This window comes from Scyliorhinus torazame, chromosome 27, assembly GCF_047496885.1.
Source record: "Scyliorhinus torazame isolate Kashiwa2021f chromosome 27, sScyTor2.1, whole genome shotgun sequence".
NCBI lineage: Eukaryota > Metazoa > Chordata > Chondrichthyes > Carcharhiniformes > Scyliorhinidae > Scyliorhinus > Scyliorhinus torazame.
Window position 1 is genome coordinate 24829346 of NC_092733.1, and position 26714 is coordinate 24856059.

Sequence of the window (26714 nt, forward strand, 5' to 3'; positions counted from 1 at the left end):
TGAGTCAGAAGGTTATGGGTCCAGTCCCATTCTGGAACATCGGGTACATAAATTAGAGCTGTACCTTCCAGTGCAGTACTGAGGGAGAGCCACAGGGTTGGAGGTGCAGCCTTTTGAATGCGGCATTACAGCGAGGCTCTGTCTGATCCCTCTGGTGGATGCACTGGATCTCACGGAGCTAGGCGGAGGGGAGTAAGGGAGTTCTCCCCCATCTCTGGCCAAAATCTATCTTTCAACCAATGCCACGACCCCGATTAGCTGGCTTGGACCATGGGATCTCACTGTGCACAGGTTCCCTGCCAAGGTTCCTACATTACAACAGTGACTACACTTCAGAAGGTACTTCAATGGCTGTTGGGCGCGGTCTTATGTCCCAAATTCAGAGAAGGCACTAATTAAATGCAAGTACTTGCTAACATTTGACGCCTTCAGCTGCCTCACCAAGGCGACTGCTCTTCAGGTGTGATCCAATCGGCAGTGAGTGTGGACAAGTTAGTCAACTGCTCGTTAAAACAGCCCAAATCTACTCTTGCCCCCAATGTCCACACAATAGGTACCTCCCAGCAGTGGTGGGAGAGGCGGGGGCCTTGCTGGTGCTCAGAGGTGGGCAGGTTTGCTGTTTTTCCCCTGGGTTACTGGGGACGACGAGAGCAGTCTGCACAGGGCAGGAATCGAGCCTGAGGCCTTCCAGCCTGTACGGACAGAGCACAGCACGAGGCCCTACATTGCCCTCTGAAGTATATTTGGGGTTCAGCGCGCGGCAAGAAAGATTCTCGAGGAAAGTTCCAGCAGGCATGAGCGGACTTCAGTCACATAGATAGATTGGAGAAGTCAGGCCTTGTGATCCTTGGACGAGAGGAGGCCGGGACGGTGGCTTTCAAAAGCACGAGGGGTCAGGGTAGATTAGGTAGGGAGAAACTGCTCCCTGCTCAGGCAGCCGGTGAAGGCGCATGATGGGCAAAATGGCCTCCTCCTGCATCGATTCTGCGAACAAAATGACTCGAGTCTGCAGTCAAGGTATGAAGTGTTGGGAAACAGGCCATTCAGCCCAACATATCTCTGCGGGTGTGGCTGACAGTGCAGGGGGGTCCTCCCCGGTGCCCTGGCCAATATTTGTCCATGAGCATCATCATACAAAAACACATTATCCTGTCATCACAACATTGCTGCATGTGGGATCTTGCTGTGCGCACATTGGCAGCTGTGGTCCCCACGTTGCGACAGTGGTTCCGCCTCCAGCTGCTTGTAAAGACGTTGATCGTGAACAGCTCTAGATAAATACCCATCTTTTTTATCTTCACCCCATGGCCTTCCTTCCACCCTCTGCACCTCACCCGTCAACAACTGGCAAAGTGTTACTGCATATCACACTGGAACTTTTGCAACAGGCCCGGAGGAGTTGAAACACCGGGCTTCCGGATATTTATAGAGGAAACTTAGAACAGCTGCACCTTAACCACAAGCTTTGTGGCCTCTTATTGATGCTTTGACCCCGTGACTAGTTTATGTGCAACTTTTGGTAAGAGTATTACCTACACAGCTCGTACAGTTCATACGCAGGCGTGGACCCGAATTTCCCCCTCGTCGGGGGCGTGCGATCGGCGGGACCAGAAGTGGTAGCGTTGGTCGCTTCCGCCCGCGAGAGTCCAAAAGGCGCGCTTTCACGCTGGCTGGCCAACTGAGGGTGAGCCCCGCAAAATCCTATTGGAGGAGGGACAGCAGGGGCGTGGTGGGCGCCGGGGTCAATAGGAGATTTAACGGCGGCTGTGGCTGAATGCGGAAGAGGTTTGCATGTTCAGGCGGCGCAAAAGGGGCCGCCTCAGAAAATGGAGAAGGCCAGGGCAGAGGTGGTAACGTGGGCATGAGGTCTTGTGCCTCACCTGGATACAGTGCCAAGAATGGTTCAATGATCGTCTGCGCTTGGCAAGGGTGAGAACCGAGTTGGCATGGTCTGGAAGGGTGGCCGTCCTTAGTGGCACTCGCAGGAACCAGAGTAACAGCAGGCGCGGATACCTGCGCATATTAACAATGGAAGTCGAGATGGGGTCCATCTAAGGGTCAGACCATTGAAAGCAGTTTCATGGACGTCCCCTGAGCTCCAGTGCGGTTCTCAGGCCTGGAATGATGCGAATGCAAAGTGATTGAGGGCCACGGCGATCTTCAGAGCCACCGGCATTGGGTGTCACCCACACAGTTGGAGGTGATCTCCAACCCAATCATGTGGCATAATGATGTCACTACCCCCCCCAGATAGGCAGAGCCTGCTGCTGTGGCATTGAATCCGGCACATCTTGAGGTAGCTGGATTGTTGGTTGTATCATCTAGTCGCAGGATAAGTAGCGCCTTCTGTGGCGCCGCCCACCTTGCTCTCCAGGCCGGACCCGCGCCTGCGCCTTCAGGCTGGCACATGTTAAATTGCAGTTGATTGCCCTTTTAATTGCCTTAACCGGCTGATCAATTGTCAGCGGGAATACATCTAACTCCAGCCCGCGCCCTCGGACCAAAGTATTTCGTGATTGCGCAATGACCTCAGGGCTGGCGCCTGAAAATAACGCAGAAAAGTTCTGGTCGCGGGCAGAGAGCAGATTTCTCTTTGTGAGATACCCACAAGGGCAGAAACAGACAGTCACTCCCATGGACACAAACCCATACAGACAGACCCCGATATGGATACACACCTCGGCCTGGATGACAGTGAGCCCTCTATACCAAAATCCCTCCATACCCGGGAACTTTCTCTGGGCTGCCTCCAGTGTTGGTATATCTTTCCTTGGGCAAGGGGCCAAAACTGTTCACAGTATTCTGGGTGCGATCTAACTAGGTCTGGAGCAAGGTTTCCCTCTCCATCGCCCTCAACCTGCCGTCTCCCTGACTGTGGTGTCCTGCCACTAAATTGCTGCTCCTGCCGTCGGTCAGGCACGGTGACTTGGTGTCGGACGAGGGGGAGTTTCTTTCGGTAATCAGGCCGGGCTCTTATGATCTATCCAGATCTCGAACTACAACCGTAGACTCGCCTTGGAGCACATGCTTCAAGAGGCCGATCGCAATGCACCCCAGAGACGCAGAGGCAGATATGAAGAGATCCCAGTGCTCTTGTGCATCACTGATGATATAACAAATGTTTGAGGGTTGCCTGTGATCTGAGTGTTTTAATTTCCAAAAATTACAAATACCAGTTTCGATCAGTTGGGCCAAATGGTCTGCTTCTGTGTTGTTAAGCCAATGGAAAGCTACACAGCCAACAATGGCATTGCTTCCCTGAATGCTAGCACCTCGTTTCCATAAAGAGAAAATAAATCAAGTAACTGTCAGTATATTCATCGTGAGATGTTTATTTCCTGTGAACACACCCAATTCTTAACCACTTTTCTTTTCTGCAAATGCTATCTGACTATTTCATCTCTACCTCGGAACAACGGTCTAGCCTTCCTCCTACATTGCAAATTCATCACCCTCCATGTCTGACACCTACATTCCCACTGTCGTCAGTCGAGGCCCATCAAATCCTCGACTCCTTCAACTTGTTTCTCACCCTCCCAAGCTGCGTGCACAGGGCAGAGAATTGGAGGACTACTTGGAGGGCTGTGGAACTGGAGGTGGTCACCGAGATAGGAAGGGTCACCCCACTCCCCTAATTTAGATCATCACTCCTTTGCATTCCTTTCGACTATGATGTCCTTGCAGCGGGCTGTTTAGCACAGGGCTAAATCGCTAGCTTTGAAAGCAGACCAAGGCAGGCCAGCAGCACGCTACCAGCCTCCCCGAACAGGCGGCGGAATGTGGCGACTAGGGACTTTTCACAGTAACTTCATTTGAAGCCTACTTGTGACAATAAGCGATTTTCATTTCACTTCATTGGGGTGATTCCACGCTCTTAATCAGAGAATTCGGTTAGCGTGCTGCCTCACGGCGCCAGGGATCCGGGCTCGATCCCAGCCTTGGGTAACTGCCTGCGCGGAGTCTGCACGTTCTCCCCGTGTCTGTGTGGGTTTCTTCCGGGTGCTCCGGTTTCCTCCCACGGTCCAAAGATGTGAAGGTTAGGCGGGGATAGAGGGCGTGGGAGTGGTTCGGGAACTCTCTCAGAGGGTCGGTGCACACTTGATGGGCCGAATGGCCCCCTTCTGCACTGTAGGGATTTCATTCTTATTCTAATCCGAATTGAGTGTGGTTTGGCGGTACAGAACAGTGACCCCAAGGGTTCGAGTGCCATTATCCCTCATGAACCTCAATTAGAAAAAGTATGAGTAGAATTCACGGTACTGCAGAGTGAGTCCAGTTTCTTTGCTGCCAGTTTTCCCAATTAGATTACAGTCAACGTGACAGAATGCTCAAAGGAAAACGACACATTTATTCCAATAGTTAAGTGCACAATTTGGTTGTTAACTTACCGAGAAACGGCAAACGCCAGCTGCTTTCCATCTTTCTGACTCCAGTTCCTCTGCCGAGTGAGGCAACGGCTTGTCAGATCAATGAGGAGAATATTAGCATTAGTATTTTTTTGTCACACTGCTGTAAATGTTGAGTCCCGTCAAAAAAAAAAACATCCCAGGTCTCTCCAATAGCCAGATTGTATTCCCCCCTCGCCTCGCCCGACCCGAAGGACAAACACAAAATCTGTAAATCACCTGTAGGAACACAGGAATTGTTCAGAATCTGCTGCGGCAGAAGAAAACTAAACATAAAAGGATGATAAATCGTTAAATGACTTTAAACCGAGCCCCCCAGTCGCTCCCCAAGGCCATGGAAATGCCTTGGACATTTCCACAAAGAAGGTATTGGTTTGAACACTGCGCAAAGAGTATTGCTGCAAACATATCTTTACATTAGCAATTGTTCAACTTCACGTATCACCCAACTGAGGTTACAATGGGACGTGACTCACCTCTGCATGTGGCTCACCTTCACCGTTGGCTTCAAGATCAAACCTAAGGGACACTTCCACCGCCAGCAAAGATGCCTACTACTATCCTGAGTTGATCTACCAGCTCTGTTCAAAAAGAAGAGACCTGTATTGAGAAGAGTTATCTCGTCATTGTCGTCGCCCCCCCCCCCCCCCCCCCCCGCCAAGTTGCTACATGTCCCACGGACAGCTCCAAAGTGCAGTCAATGCCGTGACGTGGGGATGATGGGTGGGGTGTGAGCAAGCTTGTTGTTTTGTCAGCGCCATTAAATCATTTAACCACATCCATTCTCAGCATTTCTCCAGCTGGCTGCCTCACCAGCGAGGACGGTTTGTCGACAGTAAATTGTGGTGTGTGCTGCCACGCCCATGCTAGAGGTGGCGACGGGAAACGGATTGCTTGCCCGTGTGATGACCTAAAAGTCGCACAGGCAGAGTAAAGATTCCCTGCAACGGCGTCGATAATCCCCTCAACTAGCTCATTGACTGTCGGCGGGCGGGGTGCCAATCCAACCAAAACATTGTGTGATTGCGGGGTGGCGTCGGGATGGGTGCCTCATGCCATCACACGCTGTTTTACGCACCCCTGGGTTCAGCAGTGTCCGCACAAGACACAGAGGGCGGTTCACCCAATTTGGAGCAAAGTTCCATTTGGAGTAGGTTTAGCCGCGTGTTAGCGCCGAGGGACACGTTGCGACTTGTGTTGTACAAGGGGCTTCAGTGGAGAACGCACAGCCTGGGCCGCACATAGCCCCGTTTTGTACACTAAGCTCCACTCGCCGGAACTCCCCAGTGTAGCGAGACATTGGGATTTTTAAATGGCGTTTTTAAACGGCATCCTAATCTCCCAAAGCAATCCCCTCGCAGCCCAAACGCACTATAGGATGGTCCGCATCCCCCTCCAACACCTAGGCTGGCCATGCCCAGCCCAACCAGGCAGACACAAAAAATACCAGCTTGGCAGTGCCAATCTAGCACCCTGGTAGTGCCCCTGCCAGTGCTACTTGGGCACCTTGGCAGTACCAGGCTGGCACCCAGGTGGCACTGCCAAGGTGCTCAGGTGGCATCAGCAGTACCAGGGCACCACCCTGCCCAAAGGGCATGCAGTTGGGGGCCTCCAATCTCTTGGGAGACCTCCACAAGTGGCGTTTTGTCTGGTCCCCATTTGTGGAGACCAGTACGACACAGTCCCCACCTGAAGTCTCCGAGGCGAAGGGGATAAAACCCACAGCCTCAGGTAGCTTGGGAATCTGCACATTAAAGTGAGACTAGCTGTCTCGCTTCAACATGCAGATTTGCCAAAAAGTGATCGCGCCCACAATGGGCAGGGTTTACATTGCGACGTCTCACGAGATCGCGTTAGATCCCGCGAGGTGCTACGAGCCGGGTGGATCCCGGGAGCGGGGTCTCCCAGCTTTTATTGATCACGCTACGCCGCGGCGAGCTCGTTTCCAGGCGCAGCGTGGCCTTTGAAACACACCCACAAAATTCTGCCCATGGAGTCATAGAATCAGAAAACCATAGAATGGTTACAGAGCAGAAGGAGACCATTCAGCCCATCATGTTTTACTAGTTGTGTGCCAAACATCATAAGCATCAAGTAACAGACAGAGCTAAGCAATTCCACAAGCAATGGAACAGGTCTAAGCTCTGCAGGTCTGTCCAATCCAGTTGTAAAAGGTGGACAATTAAATGGCTCACTGGAGGAGGAGGCTCCACAAATATCCCCGTCCTCAATAATGGAGGAGCCCAGCACAGCAATACAAAATACAAGGCTGAAGCATACGGAAAAATCTTCGGACAGAAGTGTTGAGTGGATGACCCATCCCCATCTCCTCCAGAGGTCCTCAATCAGTCTTCAGCCAATTCGATTCGCTCTACGTGATATCAAGAAACGGCTGAAGGCACTGGACATCGCAAAGGCTATGGGTCCTGACAATATTCCGACAAAGTATTAACGACTTGTGCTCCGAAACTTGCCATGCCCCTAGACAAGCTGTTCCCATACAGCTACAACACTGGTATCTACTCGGCAATGTGTAAAATTACACAGGTATGTCTTCTACACAAAAAGCAGGGCAAATCTTACCTGATCAATTACCACCCGATCAGTCTACTCTTGTTCATCAGTAAAATGGTGGAAGGGGTCATCAACAGAGCTATCAAGCAGCTTTTCCCTCAGCAAGGTGTGCGGTGGCCGTGGTAAGTCAGACCTGGAAGCTGTGAAGCTCATTGAGATAAAAGAGCGCAAGAAGAGCAGCAGAGACACAGGGTAACAGAGAGCGAGGAGAGCGGCGGAGACACAGGACAAAAGATCGCGAGGAGAGCGGCGGAGACACAGGACAAAAGATCGTGAGGAGAGCAGCGGAGACACAGGACAAAAGATCGTGAGGAGAGCAGCAGAGACACAGGGTGAAAGAGGCCGAGGAGAGCAGCAGAGACACAAGGTAAAAGAGGGCGAGGAGAGCAGCAGAGGTACAGGAATAAAGAGCTTGAGGAGAGCAGAAGAGACACAGGGTAAAAGAGCACGAGGAGAGCGGCAGAGACACAGGGTAAACGAGGGCAAGGAGAGCAGCAGAGACACAGGGTAAAAGAGCACGAGGAGAGCAGCAGAGACACAGGGTAAAAGAGCATGAGGAGAGCGGCGGGGAGAAAAGGTAAAAGATCACGAGGAGAGCGGCGGAGAGACAGGGTGAAAGAGCACGAGTAGAGCAGCAGAGACACAGGGTAAAAGAGCACGAGGAGAGCAGCGAGGAGACAGGGTAAAAGAGCACGAGGAGAGCAGCAGAGACATAGGGTAAAGGAGCATGAAGAGAGCGGCAGAGAACAGGGTAAAAGAGCACGAGGAGAGCGGTGGAGAGACAGGGTGAAAGAGCACGAGGAGAGCGGCAGAGACACAGGGTAAAAGAGGGTGAGGAGAGCAGCGGAGATACAGGGTAAACGAGGGCGAGGCGAGCAGCAGAGACACAGGGTAAAAGAGCACGAGGAGAGCAGCAGAGACACAGGGTAAAAGAGCACGAGGAGAGCGGCGGGGAGAAAGGGCAAAAGATCACGAGGAGAGCGGCGGAGAGACAGGGTGAAAGAGCACGAGTAGAGCAGCAGAGACACAGGGTAAAAGAGCACGAGGAGAGCAGCGAGGAGACAGGGTAAAAGAGCACGAGGAGAGCAGCAGAGACACAGGGTAAAAGAGCACGAGGAGAGCAGCGAGGAGACAGGGTAAAAGAGCATGAGGAGAGCGGCGGAGAGACAGGGTGAAAGAGCACGAGGAGAGCGGTGGAGAGACAGGGTGAAAGAGCACGAGGAGAGCAGCAGAGACACAGGGTAAAGGAGCACGAGGAGAGCGGTGGAGAGACAGGGTGAAAGAACGCGAGGAGAGCAGCAGAGACACAGGGTAAAAGAGCACGAGGAGAGCAGCAGAGACACAGGGTAAAAGAGCACGAGGAGAGCAGCAGAGACACAGGGTAAAAGAGCACGAGGAGAGCAGCAGAAACACAGGGTAAAAGAGCACGAGGAGGGCGGCGGAGAGACAGGGTGAAAGAGCACGAGGAGAGCAGCAGAGACACAGGGTAAAAGAGCACGAGGAGAGCAGCAGAGACACAGGGTAAAAGAGCACGAGGAGAGCAGCGAGGAGACAGGGTAAAAGAGCATGAGGAGAGCGGCGGAGAGACAGGGTGAAAGAGCACGAGGAGAGCGGTGGAGAGACAGGGTGAAAGAGCACGAGGAGAGCAGCAGAGACACAGGGTAAAGGAGCACGAGGAGAGCGGTGGAGAGACAGGGTGAAAGAACGCGAGGAGAGCAGCAGTGACGCAGGGTAAAAGAGCACGAGGAGAGCAGCAGAAACACAGCGTGAAAGAGCTCGAGGAGAGCAGCAGAGACACAGGGTAAAAGTGCATGAGGAGAGCGGCAGAGACACAGGGTAAAAGAGCGTGAGGAGAGCGGCTGAGACACAGGGTAAATGAGAACGAGGAGAGCAGCAGTGACACAGGGTAAAAGAGCATGAGGAGAGAAGCAGAGACACAGCGTGAAAGAGCGCGAGGACAGCGGCAGAGACACAGGGTAAAAGAGCACGAGGAGAGCAGCAGAGACACAGGGTAAAAGAGCATGAGATGAGCAGTGGAGACACAGGGTAAAAGAGCACGAGGAGAGCAGCAGAGACACAGGGTAAAAGAGCACGAGGAGAGCGGCGGAGACACAGGGTAAAAGAGTACGAGGAGAGCAGCAGAGACACAGGGTAAAAGAGCGCGAGGAGAGCAGCAGTGACACAGGGTAAAAGAGCACGAGGAGAGCAGCAGTGACACAGGGTAAAAGAGTGCGAGGAGAGCGGCGGAGACACAGAGTAAAAGAGCACGAGGAGAGCAGCAGTGACATAGGGTAACAGAGGGCGAGGAGAGCAGCAGTGACATAGGGTAAAAGAGCGCGAGGGGAGCAGCGGAGAGGCAGGGTGAAAGAGCACGAGGAGAGCAGCAGAGGCACAGGGTAAAAGAGCACGAGGAGAGCAGCAGTGACATAAGGTAAAAGAGCGCGAGTAGAGCAGCAGTGACACAGGGTAAAAGAGCACGAGGAGAGCAGCAGAGACACAGGGTAAAAGAGCACAAGGAGAGCAGCAGAGACACAGGGTAAAAGAGCATGAGGAGAGCAGCAGTGACATAGGGTAACAGAGGGCGAGGAGAGCAGCAGTGACACAGGGTAAGAGAGCACGAGGAGAGCGGCGGAGAGGCAGGGTGAAAGAGCATGAGGAGAGCAGCTGCGACACAGGGTAAAAGAGCGCGAGGAGAGCAGCAGTGACACAGGGTAAAAGAGCGCGAGGAGAGCGGTGGAGAGACAGGGTAAAAGAGCACGAGGAGAGCGGTGGGGAGACAGGGTAGAAGAGCACGAGGATAGCGGCAGAGACACAGGGTAAAAGAGCACGAGGAGAGCAGCAGAGACACAGCGTGAAAGAGCACAAGGAGAGCGGCAGAGACACAGGGTAAAAGAGCATGAGGAGAGCGGCAGAGACACAGGGTAAAAGAGCACGAGGAGAGCAGCAGAGACACAGGGTAAAAGAGGGTGAGGAGAGCAGCGGTGACACAGGGTAAAAGAGCGCGAGTAGAGCAGCAGTGACACAGGGTAAAAGAGCACGAGGAGAGCAGCAGAGACACAGGGTAAAAGAGCATGAGGAGAGCAGCAGAAACACAGGGTAAAAGAGCGCGAGGAGAGCAGCAGTGACACAGGGTAAAAGAATGCGAGGAGAGCGGCGGAGACACAGAGTAAAAGAGCACGAGGAGAGCAGCAGTGAGACAGGGTAAAAGAGCACGAGGAGAGCAGCAGTGACATAGGGTAAAAGAGCGCGAGGGGAGCAGCGGAGAGGCAGGGTGAAAGAGCACGAGGAGAGCAGCAGAGACACAGGGTAAAAGAGCGCGAGGAGAGCAGCAGTGACGCAGGGTAAAAGAGCACGAGGAGAGCAGCAGAGACACAGGGTAAAAGAGCACGAGGAGAGCAGCAGAGACACAGGGTAAAAGAGCATGAGGAGAGCAGCAGTGACATAGGGTAACAGAGGGCGAGGAGAGCAGCAGTGACACAGGGTAAGAGAGCACGAGGAGAGCGGCGGAGAGGCAGGGTGAAAGAGCACGAGGAGAGCAGCAGAGACACAGGGTAAAAGAGCGCGAGGAGAGCAGCAGTGACACAGGGTAAAAGAGCGCGAGGAGAGCGGTGGAGATACAGGGTAAAAGAGCACGAGGAGAGCGGTGGGGAGACAGGGTAGAAGAGCACGAGGATAGCGGCAGAGACACAGGGTAAAAGAGCACGAGGAGAGCAGCAGAGACACAGCGTGAAAGAGCACGAGGAGAGCGGCAGAGACACAGGGTAAAAGAGCATGAGGAGAGCGGCAGAGACACAGGGTAAAAGAGCACGAGGAGAGCAGCAGAGACACAGGGTAAAAGAGGGTGAGGAGAGCAGCGGTGACACAGGGTGAAAGAGCACGAGGAGAGCAGCAGAGACACAGAGTAAAAGAGCACGAGGAGAGCAGCAGAGACACAGGGTAAAAGAGCATGAGGAGAGCAGCAGTGACATAGGGTAACAGAGGGCGAGGAGAGCAGCAGTGACACAGGGTAAGAGAGCATGAGGAGAGCGGCGGAGAGGCAGGGTGAAAGAGCATGAGGAGAGCAGCAGAGACACAGGGTGAAAGAGCGCGAGGAGAGCAGCAGTGACACAGGGTAAAAGAGCGCGAGGAGAGCGGTGGAGAGACAGGGTAAAAGAGCACGAGGAGAGCGGTGGGGAGACAGGGTAGAAGAGCACGAGGATAGCGGCAGAGACACAGGGTAAAAGAGCACGAGGAGAGCAGCAGAGACACAGCGTGGAAGAGCACAAGGAGAGCGGCAGAGACACAGGGTAAAAGAGCATGAGGAGAGCGGCAGAGACACAGGGTAAAAGAGCACGAGGAGAGCAGCAGAGACACAGGGTAAAAGATGGTGAGGAGAGCAGCGGTGACACAGGGTAAAAGAGCGCGAGGAGAGCAGCAGTGACACAGGGTAAAAGAGCACGAGGAGAGCAGCAGAGACACAGGGTAAAAGAGCATGAGGAGAGCAGCAGAAACACAGGGTAAAAGAGCACGAGGAGAGCAGCAGTGACACAGGGTAAAAGAATGCGAGGAGAGCAGCGGAGACACAGAGTAAAAGAGCACGAGGAGAGCAGCAGTGAGACAGGGTAAAAGAGCACGAGGAGAGCAGCAGTGACATAGGGTAAAAGAGCGCGAGGGGAGCAGCGGAGAGGCAGGGTGAAAGAGCACGAGGAGAGCAGCAGAGACACAGGGTAAAAGAGCGCGAGGAGAGCAGCAGTGACACAGGGTAAAAGAGCACGAGGAGAGCAGCAGAGACACAGGGTAAAAGAGCACGAGGAGAGCAGCAGAGACACAGGGTAAAAGAGCATGAGGAGAGCAGCAGTGACATAGGGTAACAGAGGGCGAGGAGAGCAGCAGTGACACAGGGTAAGAGAGCACGAGGAGAGCGGCGGAGAGGCAGGGTGAAAGAGCATGAGGAGAGCAGCAGAGACACAGGGTAAAAGAGCGCGAGGAGAGCAGCAGTGACACAGGGTAAAAGAGCGCGAGGAGAGCGGTGGAGATACAGGGTAAAAGAGCACGAGGAGAGCGGTGGGGAGACAGGGTAGAAGAGCACGAGGATAGCGGCAGAGACACAGGGTAAAAGAGCACGAGGAGAGCAGCAGAGACACAGCGTGAAAGAGCACGAGGAGAGCGGCAGAGACACAGGGTAAAAGAGCATGAGGAGAGCGGCAGAGACACAGGGTAAAAGAGCACGAGGAGAGCAGCAGAGACACAGGGTAAAAGAGGGTGAGGAGAGCAGCGGTGACACAGGGTGAAAGAGCACGAGGAGAGCAGCAGTGACACAGGGTAAAAGAGCACGAGGAGAGCAGCAGAGACACAGGGTAAAAGAGCATGAGGAGAGCAGCAGAGACACAGTGTAAAAGAGGGCGAGGAGAGCAGCAGAGACACAGGGTAAAACAGCGCGAGGAGAGCAGCAGAGACACAGGGTAAGAGAGCACGAGGAGAGCAGCAGTGACACAGGGTAAAAGAGCACGAGGAGAGCAGCAGTGACACAGGGTAAAAGAGCACGAGGAGAGCAGCAGAGACACAGGGTAAAAGAGCACGAGGAGAGCAGCAGAGACACAGGGTAAAAGAGCACGAGGAGAGCAGCAGTGGCACAGTGTAAAAGAGCGTGAGGAGAGCAGCAGAGACACACGGTAAAAGAGCATGAGGTGAGCGGTGGAGACACAGGGTAAAAGAGCACGAGGAGAGCAGCAGTGACACAGGGTAAAAGAGCACGAGGAGAGCAGCAGAGACACAGGGTAAAAGAGCACGAGGTGAGCAGCAGAGACACAGGGTAAAAGAGCACGAGGAGAGCAGCAGTGACACAGTGTAAAAGAGCGTGAGGAGAGCAGCAGAGACACACGGTAAAAGAGCATGAGGTGAGCGGTCGAGACACAGGGTAAAAGAGCGCGTGGAGAGCAGCAGTGACACAGGGTAAAAGAACACGAGGAGAGCAGCAGAGACACACGGTAAAAGAGCATGAGGTGAGCGGTGGAGACACAGGGTAATACAGCGCGAGGAGAGCAGCAGAGACACAGGGTAAAACAGCGCGAGGGGAGCAGCAGAGACACAGGGTAAAACAGCGCGAGGAGAGCAGCAGAGACACAGGGTAAAAGAGCGTGAGGAGAGCAGCAGTGACACAGGGTAAAACAGCACGAGGAGAGCAGCAGAGACACAGGGTAAAAGAGCACGAGGAGAGCAGCAGAGACACAGGGTAAAAGAGCATGAGGAGAGCAGCAGTGACACAGGGTAAAACAGCGCGAGGAGAGCAGCAGAGACACAGGGTAAAAGAGCACGAGGAGAGCAGCAGAGACACAGGGTAAAAGAGCGCGAGGAGAGCAGCAGAGACACAGGGTAAAACAGCGCGAGGAGAGCAGCAGTGACACAGGGTAAAACAGCGCGAGGAGAGCAGCAGAAACACAGGGTAAAAGAGCACGAGGAGAGCAGCAGTGACACAGGGTAAAACAGCGCGAGGAGAGCAGCAGAGACACTGGGTAAAACAGCGCGAGGAGAGCAGCAGTGACACAGGGTAAAACAGCGCGAGGAGAGCAGCAGTGACACAGGGTAAAACAGCTCGAGGATAGCGGCAGAGACACAGGGTAAAAGAGCACGACGAGAGCAGCAGTGACACAGGGTAAAAAAGCACGAGGAGAGCAGCAGAGACACAGGGTAAAAGAGCCGAGGAGGGCAGCAGTGACACAGGGTAAAAGAGCACGAGGAGAGCAGCAGAGACACAGGGTAAAAGAGCATGAGGAGAGCAGCAGTGACATAGGGTAACAGAGGGCGAGGAGAGCAGCAGTGACACAGGGTAAGAGAGCACGAGGAGAGCGGCGGAGAGGCAGGGTGAAAGAGCATGAGGAGAGCAGCAGAGACACAGGGTAAAAGAGCGCGAGGAGAGCAGCAGTGACACAGGGTAAAAGAGCGCGAGGAGAGCGGTGGAGATACAGGGTAAAAGAGCACGAGGAGAGCGGTGGGGAGACAGGGTAGAAGAGCACGAGGATAGCGGCAGAGACACAGGGTAAAAGAGCACGAGGAGAGCAGCAGAGACACAGCGTGAAAGAGCACGAGGAGAGCGGCAGAGACACAGGGTAAAAGAGCATGAGGAGAGCGGCAGAGACACAGGGTAAAAGAGCACGAGGAGAGCAGCAGAGACACAGGGTAAAAGAGGGTGAGGAGAGCAGCGGTGACACAGGGTGAAAGAGCACGAGGAGAGCAGCAGTGACACAGGGTAAAAGAGCACGAGGAGAGCAGCAGAGACACAGGGTAAAAGAGCATGAGGAGAGCAGCAGAGACACAGTGTAAAAGAGGGCGAGGAGAGCAGCAGAGACACAGGGTAAAACAGCGCGAGGAGAGCAGCAGAGACACAGGGTAAGAGAGCACGAGGAGAGCAGCAGTGACACAGGGTAAAAGAGCACGAGGAGAGCAGCAGTGACACAGGGTAAAAGAGCACGAGGAGAGCAGCAGAGACACAGGGTAAAAGAGCACGAGGAGAGCAGCAGAGACACAGGGTAAAAGAGCACGAGGAGAGCAGCAGTGGCACAGTGTAAAAGAGCGTGAGGAGAGCAGCAGAGACACACGGTAAAAGAGCATGAGGTGAGCGGTGGAGACACAGGGTAAAAGAGCACGAGGAGAGCAGCAGTGACACAGGGTAAAAGAGCACGAGGAGAGCAGCAGAGACACAGGGTAAAAGAGCACGAGGTGAGCAGCAGAGACACAGGGTAAAAGAGCACGAGGAGAGCAGCAGTGACACAGTGTAAAAGAGCGTGAGGAGAGCAGCAGAGACACACGGTAAAAGAGCATGAGGTGAGCGGTCGAGACACAGGGTAAAAGAGCGCGTGGAGAGCAGCAGTGACACAGGGTAAAAGAACACGAGGAGAGCAGCAGAGACACACGGTAAAAGAGCATGAGGTGAGCGGTGGAGACACAGGGTAATACAGCGCGAGGAGAGCAGCAGAGACACAGGGTAAAACAGCGCGAGGGGAGCAGCAGAGACACAGGGCAAAACAGCGCGAGGAGAGCAGCAGAGACACAGGGTAAAAGAGCGTGAGGAGAGCAGCAGTGACACAGGGTAAAACAGCACGAGGAGAGCAGCAGAGACACAGGGTAAAAGAGCACGAGGAGAGCAGCAGAGACACAGGGTAAAAGAGCATGAGGAGAGCAGCAGTGACACAGGGTAAAACAGCGCGAGGAGAGCAGCAGAGACACAGGGTAAAAGAGCACGAGGAGAGCAGCAGAGACACAGGGTAAAAGAGCGCGAGGAGAGCAGCAGAGACACAGGGTAAAACAGCGCGAGGAGAGCAGCAGTGACACAGGGTAAAACAGCGCGAGGAGAGCAGCAGAGACACAGGGTAAAAGAGCACGAGGAGAGCAGCAGTGACACAGGGTAAAACAGCGCGAGGAGAGCAGCAGAGACACTGGGTAAAACAGCGCGAGGAGAGCAGCAGTGACACAGGGTAAAACAGCGCGAGGAGAGCAGCAGTGACACAGGGTAAAACAGCTCGAGGATAGCGGCAGAGACACAGGGTAAAAGAGCACGACGAGAGCAGCAGTGACACAGGGTAAAAAAGCACGAGGAGAGCAGCAGAGACACAGGGTAAAAGAGCCGAGGAGGGCAGCAGTGACACAGGGTAAAAGAGGGCGAGGAGAGCGGCAGAGACACAGGGTAAAAGAGCACGAGGAGAGCAGCAGAAACACAGGGGAAAAGAGCACGATGAGAGCGGCGAGGAGACAGGGTAAAAGAGCGCGAGGAGAGCGGCGGAGACACAGGGTGAAAGAGCACGAGGAGAGCAGCAGAAACACAGGGTAAAAGAGCACGAGGAGAGCGGCGAGGAGACAGGGTAAAAGAGCACGAGGAGAGCGGCAGAGACACAGGGTGAAAGAGCACGCGGAGAGCGACAGGGACACAGGGTGAAGGAGCACAAGAAGAATTAAAACAGCAGGGAAAGGGAGTACGGCTTCAAAGGAACTGCACAGGAAGGTGGTGAGCTGATTGGCTGGCAGAAAATGCACATTTGGGGACAGATATTAAGTAGCAGTACATTTCGAAAATCCTATTATAATTAAGGGACGATCTAAGAACAATCTTTTAAATATAAAAGAAACCTAATGAACTAAACTAGAGACGCAGTGCAGGAGCTGGTGGGTCCTATTGTGAGCTACACTGACCCCATTGGCAGAAAGTGTTTGAAGCTTCAGGAACTTCAGTTCAGAGTTAATGAGCTGGACCCGAGCTTCGGACTCTGCGCACATCAGCGAGGGGGAGTTACCTGGACGCTGTGTTTCAGACAGTGTCACCCTGTAGGTTAAATATCTCAAACGTGGGCAGTGGTCAGGGACAGGAGGGTGTGACTGCACGTGAGGCAGGTAGAGTTCCCCTGAATTTAGCATCGGAGGAGCCTCAGCTATTGACCGCGTGTAACAGGTACGAGGCATGTGCTCGCTGTGTGGACGAGGAAAAAGGCAGGAGGGAGGATGAACAAACTGACCATTGCACATGGTACAGGTGGCCATTCAAGTGAGTGGGGTGGAGCATAAGGATTAGTGGTAGTGCCTGGGGATTAGCACAGTGGTTAGCACTGTTGCTTCACAGGACTTGGTACCCGAGTTCGATTCCTGGCTTGGGTCACTGTCTGTGCGGAGTCTGCACGTTCTCCCCGTGTCTGCGTGGGTTTCCTCCGGGTGCTCCGGTTTCCCCCCACAAGTCCCGAAAGACGTGCTGTTAGGTGAATTGGACCTTCTGAATTCTCCCTCCGTGTACCCGAACAGACGCCGGAATGTGGCAACTAGGGCATTTTCACAGTAACTTCATTGCAGTGTTAATGTAAGCCTACTTGTGACACTAATAACGATCATTATTATTAATTTTATTCTATTGTGATGGGAATAGATGGCGTCCTTTGTAAGCAGGATGTAGAGTCATGCTTGGTGTGTTGCCTACCTGGTGCCAGGGTGAGGGACGTCTCAAACCGGATTGACAGGATTTTGGACAGTGTGATGAGCGTAGGAATCTCAGATATGTTGGTCTGGATTCCCCGTCCCGGGATGTCCTGAATGCGTTCCCCAATGGGACGAAGAATCGGGCGTCAGGGCAAAATGGGGATAGGCACCGAGCGTCGACTTGAACGTGTAGCTCCGACCCTCTGCTGGCGGCATGAATGTTCCACGCTGCACCCAGGCAGAGGGTTGGTAATAAATGCAATTGGGTTGTAATGACCCATTTGCCTCTATTTAGCTGTCCCAGTGCCCTAAGCTCTGCCCACCCGTGATTCTCTGGTCCTCGCGGACGGGAGTCACGTGGGCGAGGTTCACTTGTGGTCTCTATAATCGTGGCCCTGATGTGGTGGACCTTGTTATGGGCCAAGGGGCAAACTGTGTGGTTTCACCACTTAGCCCATTGAAGTGTGAAAGGATATGAATGGATCAAAGATGCAGATGGTTTTTACAAGCTGTCAATCACAGACCACTGCTGGAAAGCTATGAATGGCTTACAGATAGTGGATCTGTGGGGACCAGAGGCAGACACAGCTACTCTCCCTCCAGGAATGGACACATGGAGATTCAAGGTAGGTATTACAGCTATATTGCTTCCTACTGTCCCTTTTCTGGGTGAGGGGAGGGGCTGTGATGGGTGTGACGGGACACTTTGTGTGTGGGGGGGTCTATGGAGGGGGTTCCTTTTGGCATGGATCGCCGTGCGGGTCCACCTACCATAGAGGTCTCTGTGGGGATCCCCCATTGCACGGTTCCCTATGGGTGGTCCCTCTATTACAGGGGTCCCTGGCGGATCCCCCTACTACAGCGGTCCCTGTGGGAGAGGGGGGGGGTTCCCCGCTACAGGGGTTCTTGGGAGGGGATCCCCTATTACAGGGGTCCCTGGGGGCATCTCCCTATTACAAGTGGCCCAGGGGGGGCGCGTGTTGGGACACCCCTGTACTTGGCACCCAGGAAACCCGGGGGTGGGGGGGTGTTGAAATCTACCATGCGGTTTAAGTGTAGTCTCGTATACACTTTTAACTCAGTAGAAATTTAAGCTACATGTCTCGGGTGCAAAATTAAATCTTTTATTGTGTCTATTGATTATAATTGAGAGTTTGAGATCTTCTTGTGGTTACAAATCAAATGTTCCCAATAAAGCCCCTGCCAGCAGAAGACTTTAAGAGATATAATTGACTTAGTGGTTTACAAACAGATTTAACTTTCAAAATACAATAATGGTTTCTTGCTCTAAGCAAAACAGCTTGCACAGACTTTAGAGTTAGAGTAGACATATGAAAATACGAAATAAAGATAGCGAGTAGCTAGGTAAATAGTATAGCGTGATCTCGGAATGGAAAATGGCTGCCCGGACCTCTATGTTTCAGGATAATGTTATCAACCTGAAACCATCTGTACCTACCCCTGTGTCATACTGATTGGTTTGGGTGAGTTTCAAATACATTTGATTGGATGGTTAGTTGTCAATCCTCAATGTGCAACATAACTGTATAAATGTTTCATATTTGGGTGTTTGCTGTGTATTGGAATGTGATTTACAATTTTACTGAGATCTGGTTTCTACTGGTTTTTTGCTGACTGTTATACTATTCATATTTTGAACAATGGTGGATTCATGTTGTCATGATGCTTATTTCGACCTTGATCAGATTGTGGTACTGGGGGGCATGGGGGGAGGAGCCGGCCATTGATCTCGCTATCAGGCTGCCTGTCAAGATGGCGGCCCAATAGCAGAATTCCCTTGGAATCCCTCATATTCCACACCATGCATAAATTTGCATGGCGTAGAACACTGAATTGCATCCCGCTTTACCACCACAAGGAGATCGTAACACTGGTACAATTCAGCTGTGGCGGGAGAACATAGCCTCCCACATGGAGAATCCAGCCCATTGTATGATAGGTATTTGGAGCATTAAGGGTTAAAGCCGGGTTAGTGTGTGTAACAGCTGCAGTAATGTTTATAAAGAATCTTGGTTTGAAAAGTTTTGGCACTCAAGGGGCAATTAAGGCATCGTAAAAGCTTGGGCTAATGGAGTTTTGTTTGGATTAAGGAGATTCCCTGTGGAGTTAATTAGGTAATTGGCTGGAATTCTCCGGTTGTTGCGATTCAATATTTCTGGAGGCAGCGCCACCCCTCACACGGGGTTCCTGGCAGCATGGGATGGTTACAAGAAATCCCATTGACAAGCAGCGGGAATATAGAATCCTGTTGCCATCGAATGGCATACGGCCGAGAAACACACAGCAGGTGGAGCGGAGAATCCCGCCCATTGTGTTTCAGCTTGGTAAGATGATGTAATTAATGGGAGGAGCTATGGTATCAGTCTAGTTAGGTTTTAGATTGAGATGTGGGCCGAAGTCAAGAATCTGCTCTCACTGCAGTTTAGTTAAAGATATGTCTGTAGATAGATTAGCAGCTTCTTTCCAAGCAGTTCAGAATTATATGATTGGACGACGAGATGAAACAACACCTATTACAGTTTTAGATCTTTACTGCTCCTAGGTTCCACCCACAAGGTCTCCACTGGATGTTTTTCTCCTCATTATATCCTCTCTGACCAATGAATTGATTCTGTTTCTAATCAGTAAGGCTACCCCCCTCTCCCCCGACCTGTGCCATTTTCCCTGTCTGTCCTGTAAACATTATAATCTGGTATATTAAGTTCCCAGTCCTGACCATCTCACAGCCATGTCTCAGTAATGGTTACTATATCATAACTTGCTACTTTAACTTGCCCCCCCTAGACACACACACACACACATGACAGACTAACACAGAGGGGAAGAGAGGGGTGAAAATAATAAGCAAAAGAATAAAGAGTCTTTGTTTGAGATGGTTGTTTTTAACCAGACCTTCCTTCACATCGAGCTTTAGGGTCGAGGTCTCTCTTTTCCAGGTTATGATGGTTTTCACTGTAGATTCATTCAGGTCTCTGCAGTTTCAGAAATACAGCAACAATTCATCTTTTCTGGACGAAACATGAGGGAGAGAAAGAGATAGATAGAGAGATAGAGAGCAGATCCTTGTCTCTCAGTGTTCAGGCCTCCAACTCTGTTTTCCTTAGGTCTCTGGAAATCATCCCACTTGGGCGGGACCCAATCACTGCCTGTTACCAGGCAGAATACGGCCTTTTGGCCAATTCATTGGCCACCAGCTGACCAATCGAACCGATTCACACCGATTTCTCGGGTGCCAAAAAGCCTGAGTTCTGCGGTCGAAAACTAGCAGAGTGTTCTCTTTTGTAACTTTTGAACTTCTCATTTGCCCTGCTTGACTTGGATTCGCATGTCCATTAAGCATCCATGGATCAGAATGATAACACAGAAATAAAGAAAGGAGAAATAATGGAATAAAAAAGAAGGGCCCTTACAGTAGGTACTCCAATTGGCAGGATGTGACTAGTGGTGTACCACAGGGATCTGTGTTGGGGCCTCAATTATTCACTAACAACTTGGATAATGGCACAGGAAATGAAATGAAATGAAATTTGCTTATTGTCACAAGCAGGCTTCAAATGAAGTTACTGTGAAAAGCCCCTAGTCTCCACATTCCGGCGCCTGTTCGGGGAGGCTGTTACGGGAATTGAACCGTGTTGCTGGCCTGCCTTGGACTGCTTTCAAAGCCAGCGATTTAGCCCTGTGCTAAACCAGTCCCTATATATATCCAAGTCATATATCCAAATTTGCTGATGGCCACAAAGTTGGATGGCATTGCAGACAGTGTAGATGACAGCATAAAATTGCAAAGGGACATTGACAGATTAGGTATTAGGCAAAACTGTGGCAGATGGATTTCAATATAAGCAAGTGTGAGGTTATCCAATTTAGGACTAAAAAAGAATAGAACAGGGTACTTTCTAAATGGTATAAAGCTAATTTCAATGAATATCTAAAGAGACTTGGGGGTTCAGGTGCATAGGTCTTAAAAATGCCAGGAACAAGTGCAGGAAATAATCAATAGGCTAATGGAATGCTAGCCTTTATATCTGGAGGATTGAAATATAAAGACACAGGGATTATGCTGCAGCTTTACAAAACCCTGGTTAGACCCCACTTGGAGTCACTGTGAGCAGTTATGGGCACCACACCTTAGGTAGGATATATTAGCCTTGGAGGGAGTGCAACGTAGATTTACGAAAATTATTCCTGGAATTCAGGGGTTCAGTTATGAGAAGAGATTATGCGAATTAGGGCTGTTTTCTCTAGAATTTAGATGTTTAAGGGGGTGATCTGATGGAAGTCTTCAAGATATTAACAGGAAAAGACAGGGCAGATAAAGATAAACTATTTCCAATGGTTGGAGATTCTAAAACTGGAGGACATCGCCTACAATTAGGGTCAGACCGTATAAGAACATAAGAATTAGGAGCAGGAGTAGGCCATCTGGTCCCTCGAGCCTGCTCCGCCATTCAATGAGATCATGGCTGATCTTTTGTGGACTCAGCTCCACTTTCCGGCCCGAACACCATAACCCTTAATCCCTTTATTCTTCAAAAATCTATCTATCTTTATCTTAAAAACATTTAATGAAGGAGCCTCTACTGCTCCACTGGGCAAGGAATTCCATAGATTCACAACCCTTTGGGTGAAGAAGTTCCTCCTAAACTCAGTCCTAAATCTACTTCCCCTTATTTTGAGGCTATGCCCCCTAGTTCTGCTTTCACCCGCCAGTGGAAACAACCTGCCCGCATCTATCCTATCTATTCCCTTCATAATCTTATATGTTTCTATAAGATCCCCCCTCATCCTTCTAAATTCCAACGAGTACAGTCCCAGTCTACTCAACCTCTCAAAAGTATAGGAGAGATGTTAAGAAGCAGATCTACACACAAAGAGTGGTAGTGGTTTGGAGCTCTCTTCCACAAATGGCAATTGATGTTAGATCAGTTGTTAATTTTAAATTGGAGATAGATAGATTTTTGTGAAGCAAAGATATTAAGGGGCTATGGGCCATAGGCCCATGGAGTTAGGTCACAGATCAGCCATGATCTCATTGAATGATCTCCTGTTCCTATGTAAGTCAGTCATCATTGACTTGGCAATATATCGTCCGTTCCTTTACTGCCGCTGCGTCAATATCCTGAAACGCCCTCCCCAACAGCACTGTGGGTGTACGTACACCACCTGGGCTGCAGCAGGTCAAGAGAAGGTAGCCTACCACCACCTTCTCAAGGGAAATTAGGATTGGGCAATACGTGCTGGCCTAGCCAGCGATGCCCACATCCCATGAATGAGTGAAAAAGTACATTACTGCTTCATGTGACTGTCACAAAGTTAAACGTTTTTGTATTGTTTCTACAACCTTTGACATTGTTGATCACCCTCCTCCAATACCTTGCCCCTGTCATCTGTCTGAATGGGACTGCCCTCCATGTTTCCATTCCTATCTGTCTAATTGTAGTCAGAGAATCTTCTACATTGGGGATAACTTTGTGGTGCGACCCCTAGGGTGATCTGGCAGTCAGGGGTTGGGGGTGAAAAACGGGGTACGTTGTCATGAACCACGCTGATGGTATCCGCGAGGATATCACAACTTGTGGTGTAAAATTTCATTTTAGGAATTGTATGATGAGACAAGTCAAACCCCAGTGAGAATAACCAACCCAGTCATCAAGTAACAATTATTATAGACCATTGCTGCCTCACGGCCCCGAGGTCTCAGGTTCGATCCCGGCTCTGGGTCACTGTCCATGTGGAGTTTGCACATTCTCCCCGTGTTTGCGTGGGTTTCGTCCCCACAACCCAAAGATGTGCCACACTAAATTGCCCCTTAATTGGAAAAAATGAATCAGGTACTCTAAATTTATTTTAAAAAGCCAATTATTATAAACTATTTATTAAACTAAAGAAAAGATAAATACATACTCCCAGAACTACAGTAATCTAAGATAATTAAGTATATGGATCACTAAATGCCCACACATGCATATGCAGAGCGTACTCCTTGTTGCAAAATATATCTATGATCCCTGAACTCCTTAGGGTTTCCCTTTTCCCCAAATAACATCCAAACGAGATAAATCTATGAGTCAAATCCAGCTGATAGTCACCACACAATACAGGGCTGATAATCAACTCTGGGAAATATCTTTTCCTATCCAGCTAAGATGCTTAAATTGCCTTTATAAAAGTTCCTGCAAGGCCTTGGCTCTAAGATTTAGATGTAAAATTAGCCTCTCGGACTGCTATGTGTAAACTGGTCTACCAGGCTGTTAGATGTAAACTAGCCTGTCTGCTTCTGAGGGTGCTGGTAATTATACCATGTTTCCCCTTTGATTCTGCATTCTGTGTATTTGGCTATCTGCCTCCCTCAAATACCTTTACTCTAGAAATTAGCATGTGTGTACCTCCACTGATCTCTCTTGCTCGCATTCCAAGCATTGTCTGGCATCTTTGAATCTGTCTATATATATGTTTCTGGAACATACCTCTTCATCCACCTGAGGAAGGAGCAGCGCTCCGAAAGCTAGTGACATCGAAACAAACCTGTTGGACTTTAACCTGGTGTTGTAAAACTTCTTACTAACTTAGTAAGGATCTGGAAAAGAATGGATGAGTTCAGTTGAATTTTGTGATAATTCGAAGTGTAAAATTTGATAATACCAGGTTTATCAGTCTACGAGAAACATAATATCAAAGCCAAAATCAAAGTCAAAATTGAGCTGAGGACACAATTGGAAAATAAAACTATAGAAATGACAGGAATTAAAAGTAACACCTATTGAAACCAAAGCATTTTGAACATCACAAAGGAAACAATGTAATCAGATCTATGAGATGAAGTCATGTCAAAATGTATACTTAGTTGGATTAAAAGGTTTAGATCAAAAGGTACTTTTTACAATCAAAGAAAATAAGAGTTACTTTACAATAACAACAAAAAACTTAATTGTTAGAAAGCAAATATAAACGTCGAGACCAGGGCAGGAACTATCAGAACCAGAACAAGAACCAGAGCTCAGAGGGAGAGAGAGAGAAGCAGAGAAGGAACAAGCAGATTATAGTCAGCTCGGCCATGGGAAATGGACAGGGCAGAGCAGCCGAGCTAAAATAGCTGATACATCTAAAGAAGACCAGACTTTAAAGAAGATTGATTGTCAAGTTGGGCCTGAAGGTCCCTTCAACCAACCAGAAGGATCCAGAAGCAAGATCTTTTTACTTTTCTTTAAAGACAGTGATTGCATCTTTTAAAAAGAGAAGAAAAAAAATATAATAATAAAATAACTTAAAAGTTTTAACCTGAAACAGTGGTTATTCCAAAGTCTACTTTACTTACTTAGCAATGCGGGACCCAGGATCGATGCTGCTAAGTGGTAAGTCGATGAAATCTTCGGTGAAGGTATGGGTTATACCGGGGGATAACTTGAAAACATAGTTTGACCTGAATAGCACCCACTGAAGCTTGCACCGGAGTCGGAGAGTGAGAATCCCTGATCACCATTTAGAATGTCGGCCCTTTTTGGTATAGGGGGACTTCTAAGAATAGTGGTGAGTTTTCAAAAACAGACCGCAATACTCTAAGATGTGAATCACTGTATGCACACACACACACAAGCGTACCCCTTGTTCCAAGATATATCTACGATCCCTGAACTCCGTAAGACTTCCCCTTTCTCCAGGTGTTCATGTGATGTGGCCAATCTGATTGGCTGACAGCTATCCAAAGTGGTGCCTCTGTTCAAAGGCGGACGGAAGTTCCACCTGTTGCCAATCAACATTGAATTGAGCATGAAATGGCAGCGGGTTTGTCAGAGTCGGCAGGGGTGCATCTCTCACGATTTCGATCCCAAACCAGACCCCAACATTTGTTGGGATACTGGACAGGAACCCAAATCACTTTTCTTTTAATTTGTAAAACTGTGAGGAAAGGATACTTAGCTGCAGGAATAATTCCCACACAAATAGGGATATGGTATATTAAAACAAACTTTATTACTAAAACAGCATTAAACTGCCTTAACATCACAGAAATATATCTCACAATGACCAGTCAATAATGCTTAACAGTAAAATAAAATGAAACAAATATCTATCTCCAATCAAGCAAAACCCATTACAGGTCCAAAGCAACGTGTAAATACAACTAGAAAACACAGGGTTGCTTGCAGTTTCCTAGAAAAAGAAAGTTCTTTGAAAGACGGCTTGGAGGGAGAGAGCGAAACAACCTGCTGAATCTGACAGCCTTCTGCCAAAAGCTGCTGTTCAGCCCACAGCTTCCAGAAACTAAACTACAACACTGCCCACTACAGACCTGGCTCCTCCCATTGCTTACATATCTTTATTCCACTCAAATCCCATGGTCTACTTAAATTTAAACACAATGGGCACGATTCAAATCTTAGGCTGGTGGGTGCCAATTGTGGCCAACTTGGTGTCGGGATGAGGACGTTGAATCTCGCAAGAGGCCTCGCGAGTTGCGCAATGCTCAAAACGTCTCGTGAGATGCAACAGAATCACGCGAGATGTCACGATCTCGCTCTCGCTGAGTGAGATCCAGATCTGCATATCTAAATAATCCGTGTGTCTCTTTTAAATACCCGGATGCTGAATTCACCTGGCGCCCGGGACTCAACGGCCGTGCCTGGGCGACGTCGCCAGTGTGCCATTTAGTACAGGTCCACACAAATGTGAACCAGTTGTAATGGCACCTGGGGGATCTCCCAGGCCATTGGAGACACCAGGGTGGTCGGGGATAGGGCAGGGTGGTACCCTGGCGCTCTCCCTGGCCCCAAGGCACCTTGGCACTGCCAGCCTAGCAGCGCTGGGGTGCCAGGGTGTCAGGTAAGCTTCAGCTCACCAGCAGGAAATCCCTCTAAGTGTGATCTTAGCAGAGAAAATCGCCCCGAGACAAAAAAAGCAGCAAAGTGCCGTTGAATAGCGGGATGTTTCGCTGCCAAGAAACATCCCGCTAAACATGCCGTTCAGTGGATTTTAACTCAATTCCGCTGAATCGCACCCTAGGTTTCTAATGATTTACTTCCCAGAAATCATACCAAAATTCCCATTAGGCCTCTCCTTGTAAACATAAGCATGGCTTGAAAGAATAATGATTTTACATTTACCACATCTTAATTGCACCTTTTGCAGCCACAAAATTTGTCTTCCTTTTAAACCAGGAATTTAATTTTTTTTTACCGCAGCAGATATATACACACCCTAACCCAGGCTTTTAAAACTATTACTGCACCAGATACAGACAATACGTACACCAATTTCTTGTGTTCATCACACGACAGATTCTCAGGATGGTGCGCACCAAGTGCTCACTATCCTGAAAATTCAGACCTTGGTTCCACCATGCTCCAAGCTGGCTTCCCACTTTCCACCCTCAGCAAACCTAATGCCACCCTATGTTCTGCTGTCCCCTGACCTAAATTGCGTCAAAAATACCGTGGACTCCTGTGTCCGCTGATTCACATTGGCTCCCGGGTAAGCATTGCCTCAGTTTTTAGACTTTCGTCTTTGTTTTTCAGACGTCCTCCATGGCTTCACCCCCAAGCCACCCCCACCCCCCTTCCCACCCCATCATCGTCCCTAGTGTCGAATTGGAAATCTTTCCTACTTCGAGACTGTGGAGAAAACAACTTTACAACTCTGTTTCGATAAAAATAACTTCGTCTTTATTGACCAAAGTCTGCATGCAGTACGGCTACAGTTTGAAGTGAGAGAGCAGTTAAGGCAAAACTGCTGGTTCTTCCTCAAGTTCGCAAAGACATGGAGAAAACGTTCAATATTTATACA

General features: G+C 50.2%; 1 protein-coding gene across 2 annotated transcripts in view; it reads right to left on the reverse strand.

The window, feature by feature from the left end:
- Window positions 1–5047, reverse strand: part of LOC140403314 (adhesion G protein-coupled receptor E3-like) — a 65762-nt gene extending 60715 nt beyond the window's left edge. For both annotated transcript variants that reach the window (XM_072491159.1, XM_072491158.1), the window contains exons 1-2: window positions 4883–5047; window positions 4389–4457 (exon numbers count right to left, since the gene is read on the reverse strand). In XM_072491159.1, the coding sequence (XP_072347260.1) occupies window positions 4389–4419 (31 nt within the window). In that variant the 5' untranslated portion in view covers window positions 4420–4457; window positions 4883–5047. The remainder of the gene's footprint in view (window positions 1–4388; window positions 4458–4882) is intronic.
- Window positions 5048–26714: the final 21667 nt, after the last annotated feature.